This window comes from Ailuropoda melanoleuca, chromosome 17 (genome assembly GCF_002007445.2).
Source record: "Ailuropoda melanoleuca isolate Jingjing chromosome 17, ASM200744v2, whole genome shotgun sequence".
NCBI classification, from domain to species: domain Eukaryota; kingdom Metazoa; phylum Chordata; class Mammalia; order Carnivora; family Ursidae; genus Ailuropoda; species Ailuropoda melanoleuca.
Genome location: NC_048234.1, coordinates 35,618,860 through 35,638,452, shown reverse-complemented (window position 1 = coordinate 35,638,452; position 19,593 = coordinate 35,618,860). Strand labels below are relative to the sequence as shown.

The 19,593-nt window shown below is 42.2% G+C and overlaps 1 protein-coding gene across 1 annotated transcript in view; it reads left to right on the top strand.

The window, feature by feature from the left end:
* RASEF (RAS and EF-hand domain containing) overlaps positions 1-19,593 on the top strand; it is an 80,074-nt gene that overhangs the window by 30,145 nt on the left and 30,336 nt on the right. Inside the window, exons 2-7 of the mRNA XM_034647346.1 lie at positions 2,137-2,283; positions 5,642-5,732; positions 10,860-10,955; positions 13,860-13,937; positions 16,206-16,321; positions 18,321-18,389. Coding sequence (XP_034503237.1) covers positions 2,137-2,283; positions 5,642-5,732; positions 10,860-10,955; positions 13,860-13,937; positions 16,206-16,321; positions 18,321-18,389 — 597 coding nt within the window. The remainder of the gene's footprint in view (positions 1-2,136; positions 2,284-5,641; positions 5,733-10,859; positions 10,956-13,859; positions 13,938-16,205; positions 16,322-18,320; positions 18,390-19,593) is intronic.

Here is a 19,593-nt window from a genome sequence, read left to right as displayed (position 1 = left end):
TAATAGGTAAAGGCTGAAATATGTCTTATTACGAATTGGTGGAACATGTTCATCAGTTTAATGGTCACCTAACTTTTTTCTGTACATCTGTTTGCCTTTCTTTTTTCAATTTCTATTTCGACTTCTATTTTTATTATTTATTTATTTATTTATTTACTTACTTACNTAGTCTGTAGCACAATGGTTAGCCATATCACATATTTTCTGCTAATAGCAGGTATTTTCCATAATTGATCTATTTGTATACTTCCCTGTAAACCATTTCTGAAATTCTGTATAATGTCAGGACCGGCAAAAAAATTTACAAATCACCATGTTTCTTTCTTATTTTTGAAATTTGCAGTAAGTCAGTAAATCTACTGATCTCTACTTGTGGACATTTTATTGTGCTGTTAACCAATAAGCAAGGACTCTAGGTGACAGTATCTTAATGGCTATCTCTGACAGGCAGGTTCCTATTAAGGAGAAAGTTTTTATGTTTTGTATCCTGCTGGTGATCAGTAACCAACAAAAGGCAAAGAAGTTAATGATCCTGATATGCATTGAAATTGCATGGGACAATCTACGAGTATTTGTGTTTTGTTTTGTTTACTGCTCTAGTAAATACGGCTCACTATTGCAACCAGTGTTTGTACTCAGCTCTGACGGGAAGGATGATGGCCACTTCCTGCATCTTATATCAAATAAAGTGACTTAATCCTGCAGCTTGATTGAGGATATTGCACTTGAGCAGTTCTTTTCAGTCATAATTGGCCTCTGCACGGACTGAGCAGTTCACGTATAAGCACAAACCTGGGAGAGTTTATAGCTCATGGACACACCTTGAGGCCATGCTTAACTAAGCCTCTAGGTTAATATACACCTCACATGTTGCAGTGTTTCATAGTTCTGTGAATTAATTTTGAATTCCATTTCTTCTGCCATGGTTCAGATGCTTTCGCACAATTGGGAAGCCGAATAATGTTATGGCGGATCACGATGTCTGCAGACTCAGACCGGGGTGGGATCCCAGCTCTGCCACTCAGTCACTCTGGGGCCTTGGACCTTTTATTGTATGGTGCGGTCGCCTAGGAATTTCTAGTAACAAATACAGACTGGTGGCTTAAACAACTGAAATTTATTTTCATACAGTTCTGGAGGCTAGAAATCTCAGATCAAGGTGCCCTCAGGCTTGGTTCTTTCTGAGGCCTGTCTCCTTGGTGTTTTGATGGCCACCTTCCTGTCTTCACAGTCTTCTTTCCGTGCAGTTTGCGCATCAGCCACTGAACTTGAGTCAGGAGGACTGCTAGCCCCACTGACTCACTCCTTTGTCCTCTGACAGCTGAGCTACCCAGCCGCATCAGTTTTTGTTTTTTTGAAATGACTCTGGAATATTTGTCTTTTAGTAAAAGTTAATAATGACACATATGAGGATTGTCACACATAAATTCATATGAATTTGTATGAAGTAATTTTTAACTGACTATAAAATAATAGGTAAAGGCTGAAATATGTCTTATTACGAATTGGTGGAACATGTTCATCAGTTTAATGGTCACCTAACTTTTTTCTGTACATCTGTTTGCCTTTCTTTTTTCAATTTCTATTTCGACTTCTATTTTTATTATTTATTTATTTATTTATTTACTTACTTACTTACTTACTTACTTACTTAGGTGGGCTCCATGCCCACTGTGGGGCTGGAACTCATGATCTTGAGATCAAGAGTCACATGCTATACCAACTGAGCCAACCAGATGTCCCCTATTTACCTTTCTGTTAAAAAACCCTGAAGTAACAAAAATGCCCCTCCCTGGCAATCCCTCCCTATGCATTTCTCTTCTCTCAGCAGTCTACATCTTCTAATACTAGATCATGACTTGGAAACCTAAATATATATGGTTTTTATTTATCAGTCATACCTCAATAAATCTGGGAAAAATAAACTTGCTGTTCCATTTTAAAAATAATACAGAGACTAATGCCACAGCATCTCTCACCGCTCGCTCCTCCCTCCCTTCTGGTCCTTCTATTGTTGCTTTTTTCTTCCTTGGTTCTTATGTGTCTCATTCCTGAAAATATTCTGAAAATTTGCCTTTTAATTTTTTACTTGGTTTAATTTAGCTCTTAATTTTAGTATTTTTTTTCCTTTGGCAGAAAAGAGCAAGTTAGTACCTTATATCTAAACATCAACCTTGTGGAACCCAGACTAATTCAGCCGTACGAACATGTTATAAGGAACTTTATCCGCGAGATCAAACTGCAGAGCACAGAAATGGAAAACCTGGCCATCGCGGTGAAGAGGTATTGAAGCCCTTCCTGTCTTTTTTTTTTTTTTAGAGAGAGAGAGAATGTGAGTGGAGGTGGGGAGAGGGGGAGAGGAGAGGAGGGAGAGAGAATCTAAAGCAGGCTCATATGCAAGCCTGGAGTCCAACACGGGGCTCAATCTGATGACCCTGAGGTCATGACCTGAACTGAAGTCAAGAATCAGAAGCTTAACTGAGCCACCCAGGCGCCCTGAAGCCCTTCCTTCCTCAGTGGCACGTGGGGTCCTTTAATTGGCTCTGTGTCCAAGCAGCAGGAGGACTGAACTGCACGATTGAGTTACGATGTGGGTGGACTTCCGGACCCTCAGGCATCTGGAGCTTCTTGAACTGAGCCAGCGCAAAGAAAGCTGAGCCGGGCAGTACTCTGTAGGGTCCATCAGGAGGTCATCGCGATCCTAGCATATAAACTGTTCAAGACCAGTGATTCCATGCAGGGGAGTTCAGAGAGATTTGTTATCTTATATCCAGCCACTTGAAACATACAGGAAACTTCATCCAGAGAGGCAGACCAGACTCCACTTGAAGCCTGGCCCTGTCACGGACAGATGTGTGACTCTGGGCAGGTTTCTGCACCTGCAGAATGAGACTGTAAATATTCACATTCTCAGGGTGTGTAGGCACAGTAGATGATGTCCTGGGTGGAGGCCCCCCCCCCCCCCCCCCCCCCCCCCCCCCCCCCGGGGGGGCCCCCGGGACTTTTACTGAGCCAGCCCTGTGCTCTCCGTCCCCATCTCCATCTGCCCACCCCTGAACTCCTCCTTCGAGGGAGGCTTGGGCCTGGNCTGAAAGCCAGAAAGCTTTAAGCCCGGATTGTCAGACAGTTTGTGTAAGCCAGAGCTGGTTTACGTAAGATATCTTACTGGGTTTACCAGGAGCCCAGTGCAGAGGAAGGGCTTACACGTGTTACAGTCCAAACATTGGCCTTTTTGTTCCCCGGAAGGACCACAGTCCCTTTGGCATTAGTGGGAAAGAGAGCATTTGTTTGCTTAATTCCCCGGCTGTTCTGCCCCAGAGATGCTTCTCACTGCCTCACCAGCATCTCTGAGCGGGTGGCGCATGCTGCTGGTCTCTGCCCAGAGCGCGTAAATGCCCGTTTGATAGGAGGCGCCCCATCTGCGAAGGGGCAGGAGAGGGTGCTCTTGTGTCTCTTTAAGCTTTCTACAAAGTGATGGTCAGACTATCTAGTTGACCCTTTGGAGTTTAAGTGAAAGAAATTAAAATATAGGAGTGTTTTAAAACGTTGATGCTACATAGGACTTTTTACAGTTCTTTTTATATAAGACCTGAGCTGTTCACAGGGAGGTTCTCATGAACATTTTCAGTTCCTGTCTCTGAACTGCCCTCAGGTTTGTCTACTAGGGGCTTTCAATAGGGTAGATGGTAGGGTGGTCCTATGAACTCCAAATTCTGTAAACTGGGGGTGATTCACAGACATACATATTGAGTTTTTAGAGTGTCCAGGAACACCTGTTAAAACAGACAAACTTACACACACACACACACACACACACACACACACTTATATGTGACCTTTAAGGGATAGTACCATGTAAACCCACAAGGGGAAAAGGAATGGCATTCTTCATGTTCTCCTCATCAGCCAGGCTGCTGTCCCCCTGTGGAGTGAGTGTATTACCTATGCTGAGCTGTGTTCCTGCTTGTCTCCTCCCTGCTGCGCTGCGGTCAGGGTGGGAGCCAAAGTCAGGCTCTGTCCCAGCTATCAGAGACCTCGCTGAAGTGCTTCCATGATGACTGTGAAGTTCTCTTATGTTCTTAGCTGAGGACCATCCACCCTCACCTGGGATTTTTAGAAGGGGGTGTGTCTCTATCTTTTCTCTCTGTACTTGTACCCGAAGGATGGTCTCAGTGTCTGGATGAAAGCCCTGGACTAGGTTAGAGTGGACAGTCTTCATCCCACCAGACATTTCACCAGGAGTTAGGAATTGCTGGGGCAAACACGGTGTCATCATAGACTACCCTGACTTACCTCCCCTCCCCCAAAAAATTCATTGCTCAGAAGTGAGGAAGGCAAAAAGAACACATTCAGGAGCAGTCTTGGATACTGAGAAGGAGCAGTGGGAAAAACGGTCACAGGGGGGAAAAGGATATGGGACTTGGCTGTTTTACAGCCCCAGAGTTGACCACAAGAACAAACTTGCTGTGAGGATATGCAGTTCCTAGATTTCAGATAGCAGGTATTTATAAATGAACCAGAAATAGCTAACTTTCCAAATGAGGTTAACGTCTCTTCGGGCAGGCTGTCAGGTAAGGATGAAGAAAACACAGGTGGAAAATAATAGTAAGTCCCTCAGAATTTTATTTTGGGGCTTTCTCCCCACCCCTCAGCACTCATTGGAACTTTATATAGAAATTAAACTAATGTATGCACAGACTGTGTTACAAGGGAGTCAGCAAGTAGCAAGCAGGGAAGATGGTGTAAACCGAGAAACTGTCCAGCTGGAAGATGGGAGGTCTTCTGTTTAGGTCCTATTCTCTACTTTTTATCAACAGCGTGTCATTGACCCTCTAAATCCCATGGTGGCTGCTTTCAAGTCTCTTGTCATCTAGTTGAATAGGCAAGACATATGTATGAGAAAATGTAGATAATCAGATGTACAGCAGAGCGAGAACAAAAAATACTTTTTTTTTAGGGTTTAGTCTGAAGCGCCGACCCATTGTAAAGTGACGTCCATCTCCATCTAGCCAGTTGCTCAGGAAAACTATGCCAGAATTCTCCGCAACGAAATGTTGCCATTTCTAACTCTTCGGCAAATCATCGTACTCTGCCCCTGGAGAGAGGTGATTTAGGGACGACATAAGTAAAAGAAACAGAATTTTTCTTCAATGTAAAGACCATATTTGTATTCTAGAAGTTTAGGGAACTGATTAGAAATAGCTGTTGAGATTCCTTTTTTCCCCCTTCTAACTAGCGTATAACATTGTGTCTTTCGTATAGTAACATTTTGGAATTCTGTCTAAAGATCTGTTAGCCATGGGGTTCTTTTTTTGTCCAGGGTTGTCACTCAGTCACAGGAGAAAAAGGATTTCAGAATTTTTTGAGAGTTTCCCAGTGATTTGATTATCTTTAGCCGTTCTTTGCCACGATCTAGTTTAATACTATTTTATCTAATTTATACCATTTAGTAAATATCTAGTTTTAATGTTATTTTACACTCAAATGGTCAAATTGCCAATCCTGTTTTATTGTGTGGAAGGAACAGGGAATATGATTTTAAATAGTATGTGTCTCCTCATCTGTAAAATAGGGGTTGAAATAGGGTTGAAGTTGTCTCTGCGAGTTGCAGTGAAAAGGTGTGCATCCTCTTGAATTTCAGAGCCCAGGACAAGGCAGCCATGCAGCTGAGTGAGCTGGAAGAGGAAATGGATCAGAGGATTCAGGCGGCAGAACACAAGACGCGGAAAGACGTGAGTTTGTGGGATTGGCCCATTCTTTCCCCGAGTCCTGATGGAGCGCCTTTTACAGACGGGGAGCCGGGCACTTCTGTCGGCTTCCAGGGGCTCTCCATGAGGGCATTTTTGGCGGTGGTGGTTTCTGGGGGAGGTGGAGGAGAGAGAGAGAGATAATAAGTAATCAAATGAAGTAGTTGATTTCAATAGCTATGAGTGCACTGAAGAGCAAATGTGGTAGACAACGATGGGGAGAAGAGGTCAGGAGGTCAGGGGTCTCTTTGTGGAGGTGCCGTGGGAGCTGAGGGCCGAAGAAGAAGGCAGAACCCCCTTCGGTAGAGGAGGGTGGCTCGGCTTTTATGCCACAGTCTCCCTGACCGTGTCCACTGCCAACTTTAAATCTAGATTGCAGGGAAATTAAAATTCTTTCTTCAAACTTCAGTGTTTTATAACAGAATGTACTTTTATTCATCACTGAAGGAACTCTTACGGTTGAAAGTTGCTACCTTCAGTGATTTCTGTAGAAGCAATACTTGTCTTTTTTCTTTATAAACTATAGCTGGGTGATTAATGTTTACTGGAAACAGAAAATAGACATACGTTTAAGGCTGATGTTTAGGTGAACATATTCTATTCATTTGCCTGTTTCCTCTGAGAGGCAGCAGGATGGAGTGAGAAGGGCCCAAGTATTGGCCTCTGATGGGCCTTAGTGTGCTTCCCGGCTCTGCCTTTGCTCGGGCAGGTGGCCCTGGAAAAATAACCTGGCCTCTGACCTTTGTGGTACCATTTTTAGAATGGAGTAATGCCACCGACCATCGGGTCCAGCCCGATGATGTATATGAGTGCCTAGCACCGTGCCTGCGATGTGGTGGCCGTTCCATGGCTGTGGCCGGCCTGCTCTTTTCTGTTGTTCTTCGTACCTTGTGTCCTCCCAGAATCTTTGCCTCAAACTGCTTTGTCACATATATGACTTCAGGTCTCCTTGTTGTCTTATCTTTTAATGATAAGTTTAGTAACTGTTTGGATGTCATACTCAACAGAGTGAACGGCTCGGAGTCCATGGGCCCACTTTAGTGCAGTGGAGGTCCCATTCTTCTGTTAGCACTCCATTTGTTGTAGTCTAGAAACAGGAAAATCATATCATATATTTTTTCTGCCTTTTTCCCCTCTCCACCCATTTAATCCGTGTGCTCATTCCTTCATCGAACACTTACCAAGCACACGTGCTATTCTGCCATCAGTCTCCCTGCTTCTTCCAGCAAAGTACTTAACAAGCAAATTTGTTGTTGGTGTTGGAGCCCTTACCAGAGCCCCCTCCCCTTGTAACTTCATGTTTGGTTCGTTATAACATCTGGCTCAGCCCGGCCCCCTGTGATTCCTCACAACACGGCTTGGTCTGGCATGATCATTGCTCTTCCTTCCCTCCATCTGTTCTCTTTGCCCCTCCTTTCCACTTTCCCGAACTCCGCCAAGCTCAGAGAAAGTCTCCCCTTCTCCTTGATGCTCCCTCCCAGTCCTCTGGCCATATGCACCTCTTCTTGCCTGACCTTGACTCCTGTTGTACCTACAGTGTTATTCCATTGTTTCAGGTAAGTATTTTAGATTGTAATGGCTTTCTTGAAGTAAAATCAACATACAAGAAGGTGCTCATATTTATAATATAGAATATGATAACACTGGGTGTACCCGTACTCCGTGAAACTACCACCACCGTCAAGATCATGGGTATATCCGTCCACCATGTAAGTTTCCTCAGGCCCCTTTGTCTTGTCTCCCTTCCTCCCTCCTCTTCCCTCTTTGCCAGGCAACCACTGTGTATCTTCTTCAGTGAAACATCTGTTAAAATCTTTTTCTCACTTTAAAAATTAGGCACTTTTCTTGTTATGGAGAGTTTTTTGGTTTTTTTTTTTTAAATACAGGTTTTGTGGGTTTTTTTTAAGATTTATTTATTTATTTTAGAGAGAGAGAGAGAGCATGGGTAAGAGGGGTAGAGGGAGAGGGACAGAGAATCTCAAGCTGACACCACACAGAGCCCAGCCCCAGGACCTTGAGATCATGACCTGAGCCAAAACCAAGAGTCGGATGCTTAACCGGCTGCACCACCCAGGCGCCCCTGTTATGGAGTTTTGAGAGCTCTTTATATATTCTGATTTTAAATTTTTCTCCCACATTGTGACTTGTCTTTTCATTTTCCTAACAGTGTATTTTGAAGAGTAGAAATTTTTCATTTTGATGAAGTCAAATTTGTCAATTTTTCTTTAATGGATCATGCTTTTGGTGTTTAAGATATTTTTGCCTAACCAAAGGTCACAGAGATTTTTCTGCTGTTTTCTTCTGTAAGTTTTATTTGTTTTAGAGTCTACATTTAAGATCCATTTTGCAAGATATGGATCAAAGTTCATATTTTTTTGCAGGTGGATATCCAGTTTTTCCAGCACCGTTTGTTGAAGACTATTTGTTCTCCATTGAATTGCCTTTGCACTTTGTCCCAAGTTGGTTTACTGTATTTGTGTGGCTTTATTTCTGGGCTCTCTGGTTTGTTCCATTGATTGCTTGATGCCAATATTATATTGTTTTGGTGACTATTGCTTTATAATAAATCTTGAGATCAAGTAATATTAGTTCTTCAACTTTGTTCTTTTTCAAAGTTGTCTTGGCTATTTTAGCTCCTTTAATTTCCATAGAATCAGCTTGTCAATTTCTTGAAAACAAAAAAACAAAAACACAAAACCCAAACCTGCTGGGGTTTGATTTAGTTTCATTGCATTTATAGATCAGTTTGGGGAGAATTGGCATCTTAACAATAATGAATAATTTGATACATAAACCAGATGTATTCTCCATTTATTTAGGTCTTCTTTAATTTCTTTTAGCAGTATTTTGTAGTGTACAATATACAGATCTTATAAATCTTTCTTCATAGTCATTCCTAAGTATTTGATATTTTAATGCTACTCTAAACAGTATTGTTAAAAATTTCAGTTTCTGGTTGTCCATTGTGAATATATAGAAATATACTTGATTTTTACATGTAGACCTTATACACTATCATATTTGCTTACATTGTTCACACTCAGTAGCTTTTTTGGTAGATTCCTCAGTTTTTCTAGGTAGATGGTTATGTAATGAAGAATAAAGACAGCTTTACTTCTCTCTTTGTGAGGTGAAAGATCACTTTATTTTTCTCTCCTTATTGTGCTGGTTAGAAGAAGAAAAGGGAGAGCAGACATTCATGTCTACAGTCACTCTGTCAACATGAAGTATGATGTTGGTGGCATGTGGTTCACAGATGCCCTTTATTGAATTGAGCATGTTCCTGGTTGGCTAAGAGTTGTTGGTTCTAATTAGGAATGGAATGTTGGATTTCGTCAAATGCTTTTTCTGTATCTATTGAAATGATCATGGCTCTTCTCTTTTCTAGAATATCAGTGTGGTAAATTATATTGATTTTCAAGTATTAAAACACACTTGCACTCTGGGGATAAACCTCACTTAGTTATGATGTATTTTCATTTTTATGTCTTGTTGAATTCATTTTGCTAAATTTTGTTTATTAGTTTTGCATCCATACTTATAAAATATATTGGTTTGTGGTTTTCTTTTAATGTGTTTGTTTTTTGTTATCAGGCCAATGCTGGCCTCATAGAATGAGTTAGGAAGGCTTCCCCCCTTTCAGTTTCCTAGAAGTTTGTGATGAATTGGTCTGAACCACCACCATTTCTCCCTAGGTTACTGTAATGACCCCCCCCCCATCTGATCTCTTGGCATCTGCCTCTGACAGGTTGGGAGTGGAAAGACCTTCATTGAGCTCTGAATAAAATATTTTCAAACCATAAAAGTTGTTATGTTTAGGGTTGTGGCCGTGGATTTAGTGAGAAGACTCACCTAGTTCTGGGTCCATTTTGATGCCAGGAAGGCTGTCCAAGGTAGCGCCTCATTGGGGGGCTTCATGTCTTCATACACCTGTGCAATGGCAACACTTGCTGCCTTGCCTGTAAAGCTGGATAAAGTCAAGAGACTTCACCATGAGTGAAGATGTTGCTCTTCTCCTACACATTTCCTCCTAAGCATAGAATATTCAGTTTACATGGATTATTTCATTTACATGGATTATTTAATTTATAAGGATTATTTCATTTACTTGGATAATTTAATATAATCCTCTCATTAATCCAATAAGGCAATGGAGGCTCCAAGTAAGTTGTCTCAGCTAGACAGCCAGTAAGTGGGTCGCAAGAGCCTGTAACTCAGGCAGGTGTTCAGACATGGGGTCATGTCTCCCCTGCAGAGAGGCCTTACCTCACCCCCATCTAACTCACTTCCTGTCACATATCACTGTTAGCTTCTTTGCATTACTTCCTGAGATTGGCTTCACTTCCTGTCTTCCCCCACCAGGGTGCATGTTTGTCTGCATTGCTCTTGCTCTGGCCCCCTGTGCTCAGGACTGTTGGCATATAGTAGGCTATCAGTGGATATCTGCACACTCAATTTCACTGGCTATTAACATAAAACTTTATTTGAATATTGAACATAGGGTATAAATTTCCATACTTTGCGAAGAGAAAAAGGAAATTTGAAGATGTCTGGGCTCCTGGGAGCTTCAGCCCCTGACCTCCTGGGGTGCCCCTTGCCATTCTCTGATCCAGGCAGGACACCTTTGAGGAGAACCAGCCCATGTGGAAGCACTTAGCATAGAAATTTGCAGGTGATGTGATTTGAATTCAGGTAAGGTGTAAGCTCTTGGAAAAAGGACAAACCCACTGGACCTTCCTGGGCCCTGATGACATGATAGGGTTCAGGCAAGCACTTGGGCCCTTGGGTGTTGCCATACCTTTTAATTAATAACAGCAATAATTAATTAAACTAGTTAAGAGATGTGCCCCGGCCCTCTGTCACCACATGAATAATAGTCTTAGAGGTGTTTCTCCAGGTGATGTGTGCACGTCGCCTTTCAGTTCCACAGGTTTCAATTCCAGAAGAGCTGTACCTCCAAAGTCATTTGGTATACTTCCACCATCCCTTCTTGCCCTCCTTGTGTGGGAGACTTGGGATCAGCCTCAGTTTGACACAAAACATTTCTTGCTCTGTGGGGTTTTGAAGAACCTATTTAAATCAGTAAAATCTTTCTTTTTTAAATTTGTTTAGGAAAAACGTAAGGCTGAAGAAGCCCTCAGTGACCTCAGACGTCAGTATGAAACAGAAGTAGGGGATCTACAGGTGACAATAAAGAAACTCAAAAAGGTAGGTTTAGAGGCTTCTAAGAATAGCCTCATTATACCAGGGTGTTTAAGTTATTAGCAACTAAAAACATTGGGAATCATATTAAAGCAGCAGTTGGTAATCAGATTTCAGAGTCAAACTGTGCTTCCTGGAAAGACATTTTTTTTTAAAAGATCCCTGATTTTCTTTTCTGTTTCAAAGGCAACCTATCTTCTGCACAGGTCTAATAAATATTTCTGACCCCTTGAACAGTTGTCCAGCAAACCCCAGTTTTCCTTCCTCGGGTGCCCTCAGTTCCCACGTGTTCAGTGGACTCTGTTCATAACAGGAGGGATCCTGTCTTTACTGGTCACTTATTCCTGTATCCTTGCCCCCTGCTAACTGCAAGGTACATGGTCAGTATTCAGTGAATATTTATTAAATGAAGTAAATATTCTACTTCTGTGCAGAAAGTTCCAGATCTAGGGGAACCCTGATCAGCAAGAGGTGGGAGAGAACTTGCTGAAATGTGAGCAAAGTTGTGATTGGGTTTGGTTTTGCTGTGTTTGGTTTCTAATAAGTGTGTTTCACCCAGTGGTGTGCTGGTAGCTTCTTAACAACGGGCTCTGGAGGGGAAAAGGGGTCAGGGAGGAATCTGTAATATTTGCTGATTTTCGTGGTATTAATGCTCCCACCATTAACAATTTCAAGCTACCGAGTTGACATCACTGAGTGCAGAGTTTGGGAAGAGGTGCATCCCGTCGGCTCTCACCTGCCTGCACAGGCTGTCTGCAGCATGGTACTGATCCACCCCTTGCATGTGGATTGTCTCTATAACGAGTGGAAATACCTTGGCTAAAATGAACACGGGCACTTAAAAAAGAATCACCCCTGAAATGGCATTGTGAATTTGGGCACATCACTTTGCTTCTCTGGTTATTCATGTGATAACTTTTAACGCTCTTTCCGGGGTTTATATTCAATGAGATTAAGTGACGATTAGCTGTATTTTGTGAGGCTACTGCAGTTCAAACCTCTGGGATTATTAAAAATTCTCCCCAATAGCCATCTTGGGAAATTATGATCAATGCCAGCCTTTTCTCTAATTGACAGAGGTCATGAGAGCAGACATAAGATGCTTGAACTGCCGAATTTGAATAGACCAGTCCCTTGTTGATGCCAGAGTCACAGAGTCTCCTAGACCTGGTCCTTAGTTATTTTCATGTCTTCCCACATCTTTAGGCTAAAAGCAAGTCATGCAGAAAAGACACAGAATTTCTTGCCATGACAAGGCATACGATGACGACCACATAGGCCCTGAAGAGTACGAGTGCAGAAGTGAGGGAACCGGAGTCCTCATCGAGACTGTGCCACTTTCTGCCTGTTACACCGCGGACAGTTGGCTTTGTGATCTGATCATTTCATTTCTCCTTTGTAAAATGGGATTGATAAATTGACTGTCCTGCCCAACCATCATAGCTGAGACGTTATTGACTTTATAGTTTATTAAGCTCTTTTTCATAATTTTTAAATTTAGTTCTCAGACTTTCTCTGAGGATAGGTAAATATCCTGCTTTCACAGCAGAGGACGCTGAGTCCTAGAGTCCCAGAGCTGATAAGCCGTGGCGTTGTCTTGCTACACAGTTCGTGCTTCCTCACTTACACCTGCCTGCTCAGGAGGCTCGTTCTGCAAGAAAACAGACGGTGATTTACGTGAGGGAATATTAAAGGCTTAACCTATGGAAAAGTTTACAAATTGATTATGATTGCCATTACCCTATGCCATGGATTCTGAGGAACTGGGTCCCCCGCACCCAGGGTTTCTTCTCTGAAATTGGCATGCATCTGAAAAAATCCAGGGCTCTCCTCAGTTAGAGTCGGCCACATGGCAGTCATGGCCTCGTTGTGCAGAAGAAAACCTTTAGTTGACGCATCTGGTAAGATGAAGAAAGTCCAGCATCAGATTCCTTAGGCTTTGACTTAGATTTGATGACATATAGTATTCATTTTGGTCAGTGCATAACTACGCAGTTAATGGAAACCCACGGATCCCCACCATTCCCAGGGACTGTCGGCTATTTGTAGGAAAGACATTTCTGTTGTCCATGTTAGAGATGTTCCTGAGCTGGTTTAGTCTGGTAATACTAACAAGTCAACCAGACGGCAAAGCTCATGTATGTATTCAGAATTCTGTGTGCATATGTTACTAGCTTCCTAGCACACTTAAATGTTACTGATTTCAGTTGTCTTAATAAGTATTTACTGGAATCACTGTGAAGAAAACAGATGAGTCTGACACTAACTCTGTTGTTAAAAATCTTAGACTCTGGTAGGAGAGGTAAGACATTCATAAAAAATTATAATACAGGATAGAAAGTGTTTAGTGCAGATAAATCTGTAGGAGAATATAGAGGTCCAGACTCATATGCAACATAATCGAAAAGGAAAAGTTAGGTCGCTTAGTAGTTGAATGGTTTCCCAAAAGGACTTTTCAGTTGTTTCGAAGGAAATTCATTAAGCAATAAAACCCCCTTTTTTTTAAGAAAAGATTTTATTTATTTATTTGACAGAGAGAGAGAGACAGCCAGCGAGAGGGGGAACACAAACAGGGGGAGTGGGAGAGGAAGAAGCAGGCTCCCAGCGGAGGAGCCTGATGTGGGGCTCGATCCGGGAATGCCGGGATCACGCCCTGAGCTGAAGGCAGACGCTTAATGACTGAGCCACCCAGGCGCCCCATTAAAACCCCCTTTTTAGATGCTTAACTTATTGAAAGCAAATTTGTAAATCCTCATGGATTATATATGTGGTTTAATGATTTACAAAGTTGTATACTGTCGAACATTGAAGACTTAGAATTCCCATGTCTATATTCAAGGAAACTCATACACTTAACTGAATCAATCCAAAGTGAGTTTGTAAATGTACAGCTTTTATTTGCTCTTTCAGCTAGAAGAACAGTCGAAACACATAAGTCAAAAAGAAGATGTCGCTGCATTAAAAAAGCAAATTTATGATTTATCAATGGTAAGAATCACCTTTCATTTACAGAAATACTTTTCCTCTTCATTGACTGTTTCCTAGACATAATCTTGCCGTTTATCTGTGTTCCGGGGATGGGGATGGAAGCCTAAAGAGAAGTTAATACTGCAGTTAGAGAAAACCCTTGATGTACCTTTGACCAAAGGTGTTATTCAGGCTTTTATCGTCAACAATACGCCACCTACTGTGAATGCTTTTATTTATTTCTTATTCAAAGCAGTGATGGGATGTCCCTTGCACTTCACAGAGTTAACCCTGCATTCCTGCAAGTGCATCTCTGGTCTGTATCCATGGCTTTGTGAGACGAGGGTGTAATTGTCCCGCTCCTCCTCCAGCTTTCCTCTTTCTGCCCATTTCCCATCTTTTGCTGACCCTGTCTTTGGTCTTTCGGTTGTCCAATTGACAGCATTTGCATCTGTTTCATCATCATGAAGTCATCTTTATTTTGTTTTTGGGTGAACTCTAGAAATTGAAAGCCACTAGTGAACATGTCCTTTATTAGGACTCTTAACTGTTCTCCTTGCAGAGCCCAGGTGGGAGCCAGCTGTGCTACAAGCGCATTTCTTTATTTCCAGTCATTATCTTACACTCAGAAGAGAAGGCTCCCAGCTTCATGGTCAAGTTGGAATGCGCCATCAGTTCCAAATTTTGCCACATCTTAGTTGGCTCTGTATTTGGATCGTGACTTTCTTGTAGAATTGCTTGTTTTTTTTGCTTTTCCTGGTTGAGATTTTGGTTTCTTGTAAAAAGAAACTTTGGCATCTTCAGGATATCATCCACGGATGCCTTCCAACTTCTTATTTATTCTTCCCAATGCATGGAATTTGTTTCTTCTCCTTGAACATGTGAATTTTGGAGTCTACAAAATTTCAGTTCTTATTGGACTTTTTTAAACTCACTACCCTTATGTCATCCTGAAATTCCTGAGCATTTTAGATAGCTGGTGGTAAATAGATCTGTTTGCCTCAGGGCCTCCTTCCTGAGAGTGTCTTCCTAGGAGCTGTGTGTGTGAAGCTGGCTGTCAGGCTGGGGGACCCCTGATGACCAGAAGGAGTGGGATATGGATATTCAGAGAGAAGTCTCAGCACACCGTGCTGGGGTCATTTGGTTTTTTTGTTTTGTTTTTTTCTTTTTCTTTTTTTTAAAGATTTTATTTATTTGTTTGAGAGAGAGAGAGAGAGAGTGCAAGTGGGGCAAAGCGAGAGGCAGAGAATCTGAAACAGACTCCACGCTGAGCACCGAGCCGGACGTGGGGCTCCATCTCATGACCCTGAGATCAGGACTTGAGCCTAAACCAAGAGTCCAGTGCTTAACTGACTGCACCAGCCAGGCAACCAGTTCAGTTCTTTTTAAAAAAACAAGCCCTTACTGTTTGGGAATCGACTCTGACTATCTGCTCTTTTTTGCTAGTATAAGCGGCCATGGTCTGGGGTTAATACACAAATTTAATCTCTGTTTTTAGCCCCATTTCTGAGTGTTTGGGGGTTCTGCCTGGCTAATTGCCTCTCCTTTGCTCTATAGCACAACCTTCCCCATGCCTTTTCAGGACCTCCTGTGCTCCTGCTCTCTTCCCTTTGTCAGCACATTTCCATCCAGTTTCCATCTTCCAGAAATGTATTTGACTGTTGGGGGCTGCTCCTGCATTCTTATAGCTTGAATTGGTTTATTTCATGTTATTTGCTATTTCATGTGAATGGGGTCTCCAAAGGGAAGGAAGAGTACTCAGTTCATCATTTTGTACCAGAAGCCTCCAATGGTTTTTTTTTTCTTTTTTTAGAAAAGCATAGACATTGTTAAAACCACACTAGTTTATTTTTAAGCACAGAACTTAAAAATGTGAAGTGATAGGATTTATTGTAAAAACTCACCAGTCTGGTGATAGGTACTGTTAGTTCCACAGAATATTTGTCAGTATATTCGTGGCTCTCATTGAGTAAAAAAGATGTTTACATGTTTCATCTGAGTTTATTTGCCAGCAACATATTAAAGTACATCATGATCACGTCTTAACTGGTGTTTTTTGGCACCAAATGTCAAACATTAAAAAAAAGAGAAAAACTTCAAGGATTTAGCTTCTTGAGACTTTAATATTTGATAATTTCAAATCACCTTGAATTTATAATTAGCTCTTTGAACACCAAGATTTGAAGAACTGTGGAGGGGTAGGGTTGGGGTGCGAGTTTCTACTGCACTTGACTCTCCTGGGTGGAAGACGCCCCAAATCTAATGGCCTGCACTGTTCCTTTTCTCCAGGAAAATCAGAAAGTTAAGAAAGATCTTTTAGAAGCACAGACAAACGTAGCCTTTCTTCAGAGTGAATTAGATGCTTTGAAAAGTGATTATGCCGATCAGACTCTGAATTCAGAAAGGTATGAAACTTTGCATTTTATTCTTTAGTTTGAGTGGAATGTTTGTTTAGATGACCATCCATGTGAATGAAGTCAGCTGTGTAATCATAAAGGGTTATTTATTGACTTTGCTGGTATGTTCTTTGCTTTCCAAAGATATCGCCTTCAATGTCCTATTTCCTGGTGATTTTTGTGTTTCAAATTTTTTTTAACAAAAAGATTGATTAGTTTAATTATTGACTGCTTTGGAGAGTGCAGGGCTTAATAAATGTTTGAATTATTGGGAACAGAAGAATATACTTTTGGGAATCAGTCCTAACTGAAGTGCACACACACACAGGCATGCATTTATACATATATGCAAATACCTATATAGTATTCATATAGATATCCGTATATATCCATATATATAGATATCCATATCCATATATATCTATAGATACTTATATAGGTATTTGTATTCACATATTTGCATGTAAATGCATGTATAGATATATATGCATACAAAATACGTACATACACATGTGTGTGTATAAACACGTACACTTTGGAAAAATATCATGCTTTTTGTTTTGTTTGCTTGCAGACTTTATTCACAATTAAGGTCCTGTAACGGTCAGCAGTGAAACATTTAAGTACTTACTGTATACAGGTTCCTGAGCTACAGAAGGAGTTATGAGTGTGGAATATATTAAAAAAAAAAAGCAAAGATGTGGCCTCTGCTCTGTGAGAACTTCAGATTTCATTGAGAAAGCCACAAAGCTGAAAGGTTATGGAGCCCACGTAGGAGCTCAGCAGTGTTAGAAACAATCCCAGCAGCAGTGTTACAGAATTGGGTCCGTTGCCATGTGATGGTAGATAAAGCGTCCTTTTTATTCAGAAGAGGTGAAGAGCTCTATTAAAGAGTAGACGCTTGAGGTCAGCTTGAGAGGAGCTGGTGTCGGTCGAGGAGGGCAGGGGCAACGTCGGTGAAGTAACTTTGCAGGCTCACTGCCATCTGCCAGGCACTATGCGTAGGACTTTACTAGCATCAACTCTTGCAATCCATAGAATACCCTCTGGGACAGGGACTTTTAGTCTCCCCATTTCAGAAGGGAGAAGAGCGTTTCAGAGCTGTTCCAGGTGAGGCAGTAAGCAAGGCAGAGGCAAGAACAGGCACAGATAAGACTGGTTTGGGGAACAGTGGTCAGAAGAGGTATTTTAAATGGAAAAGTAAAAGTTAAACAAAATTTAAAAATTTAAAAGCCAGTTTAAGTCTATAATGTAAGGGCCCAGTATTTTTGGCTAAAGAACTTAAAACTCCTGTCATCAGTTGGGAACCGTTTAGCTTTATCATCAAGAGAGTGAGCAGACAGTTTAGTGTGGACAACAGTTGAGAGCCTGAGAGTCTTTGGAAGCTAGTGATGGGGTTTGTCTGCTTAGAAATGGGGCCGGGGCCGAATAGGGGCTGGTGGTGAGTGGCTAATGTTCTCAGGGGCCATTATGGGGAGGAGGCCAGGGCTTTGTAATAAAGCAGCAGGAATTGCTGACAGAGGGCTTTATGGCAGACAGAGAAAGCCCAGTTCTGTGGACTCCTCTGTGGTTTAGGGTGAGGAGGGGAGCGCCAGGTGGGGAGAGAAGAAGGAATCACCAGGAAGGAGAAAAATAGTGGGTCGGGATTGGGTAAGGGGGGGAAGGAGCAGGAAAGGGTCAGAAGTGAGAAAGCATGCTGGATTGAAGGGACTGGTTAATGAGTGCCTGGGGAGAGGCGGCTTAGCAGAAGGCGAAGGGTCATGATGTCCTGTGAGGAGGAGAGCTGGGTTTGGGAGGGAGAACAGGACCTTTCACAGGAAACTGAGGGGTGTGTGTGGGCGTGTGGGGCTGCTGACGGCACAGAGGGACCCACCGGGAGCCCCAGGAGATAGAAAACCATGGCCAAGGACACAGGTCTTTGAGAAAGGTGAAAGGGGGTCTGGGAGGGTAGGTGTAAGGCAAGACTGAATACTTAATTCTCGTTCAAACATAAAATATGGTTTTACAGGGATCTGGAAATAATCCGAGAGTACACAGAAGATCGAAATAGTCTTGAGAGGCAAATTGAAATACTCCAGTAAGTTCTCATATAAAACGCTCATTACATTTACATTTTCCTACTGTTTTGTATATAAGACACGGGCCCCATACCACATGAGTTGCCATATTCCCAAGACTGGGTTTGCAGGTTCATGGCGTGTTTCTTCTCGCTGTGGTGCATTCAGCACTTGGCTTTCTCCTGCTTTTAATCCTAAATAAACTATTCAAATCTAGGGACTAAAGTATAATTCTCTCAAAGTCCTTACAGGTTAGGTGAGATGTTATCACACCTCCATAAAGGCTCAGGGCTCTGACCTCAGCAGCTATCGCTGCAGCTCAGCACACCGGGAGTCTGTCAGGAATGTCCTGTTAGCTCACGTCACAGCACCGGACACACACGGTCATCTTGCCCAATGTATTGTTCTTGGTGAGACGGCTATTTTTCTTAGGTTTTTTTTTTTTGTTTTTTTTTTTTAAACCCTACTGGGAATATTATACCTGCTCCGTCAACTTCACACCCGAGTTACCGTAATTCCAGCCTCTAAGGGCCTTCTCCGCAAAACCTACCCCTCCTCTGCCCCTGTGCTCTTTTCTACTCATGTAAGTTCTGGTTTATCTTCCCAAATGAAGTAAAGTCAGGCTTGCCAAGTTTACTTTCACCATTTTGAATGCCTGCTAAGTCTCACCTGTGGCAGTTACAGAGTTGACATATTACAATAATCCTGTTCATTCATTCTTTCATTCATTCAGCAGATTTTCATTCAGCACCTTTTACAGGTCAGGTATCCCAGGAGTTGAGGAGAGAGTGGCAAGTAAAAAGAGAAGAAAAAAAAGTCTCTCTCTTTATGGGGCTCATCTAGGGGAAGAAGATGGAAACTGATCACTAATTAGAGAAATAAACAAAATGCCAAAGGAGAAGTGGGACAGAGGGAAGGAGCGTGCCTGCGGGGCATATAGTGCAGGGCTTCCTCCTAACCAGGAAGGTCCAGGAAGTGTTCTGGTGGATGCAACAATTGAGCTGAGATCTGAAGTAGGGAAAGATTGGCCACTCTCAGGCAGAAGCTCTGTTATTGTCCTCAGTTTTTAGAAGAGGTTGCTGAGGCTCTGGCAGGTCAAATGACCCCCATCAATGATACAGAAAGTACATGCCTACATGGGATTGGAACCCAGAGTCAACACCAGAACCTTTAATCGGCACCTAACAGGGCAGCACCAGGCCACAAGGAAGATGTGGGACTAGC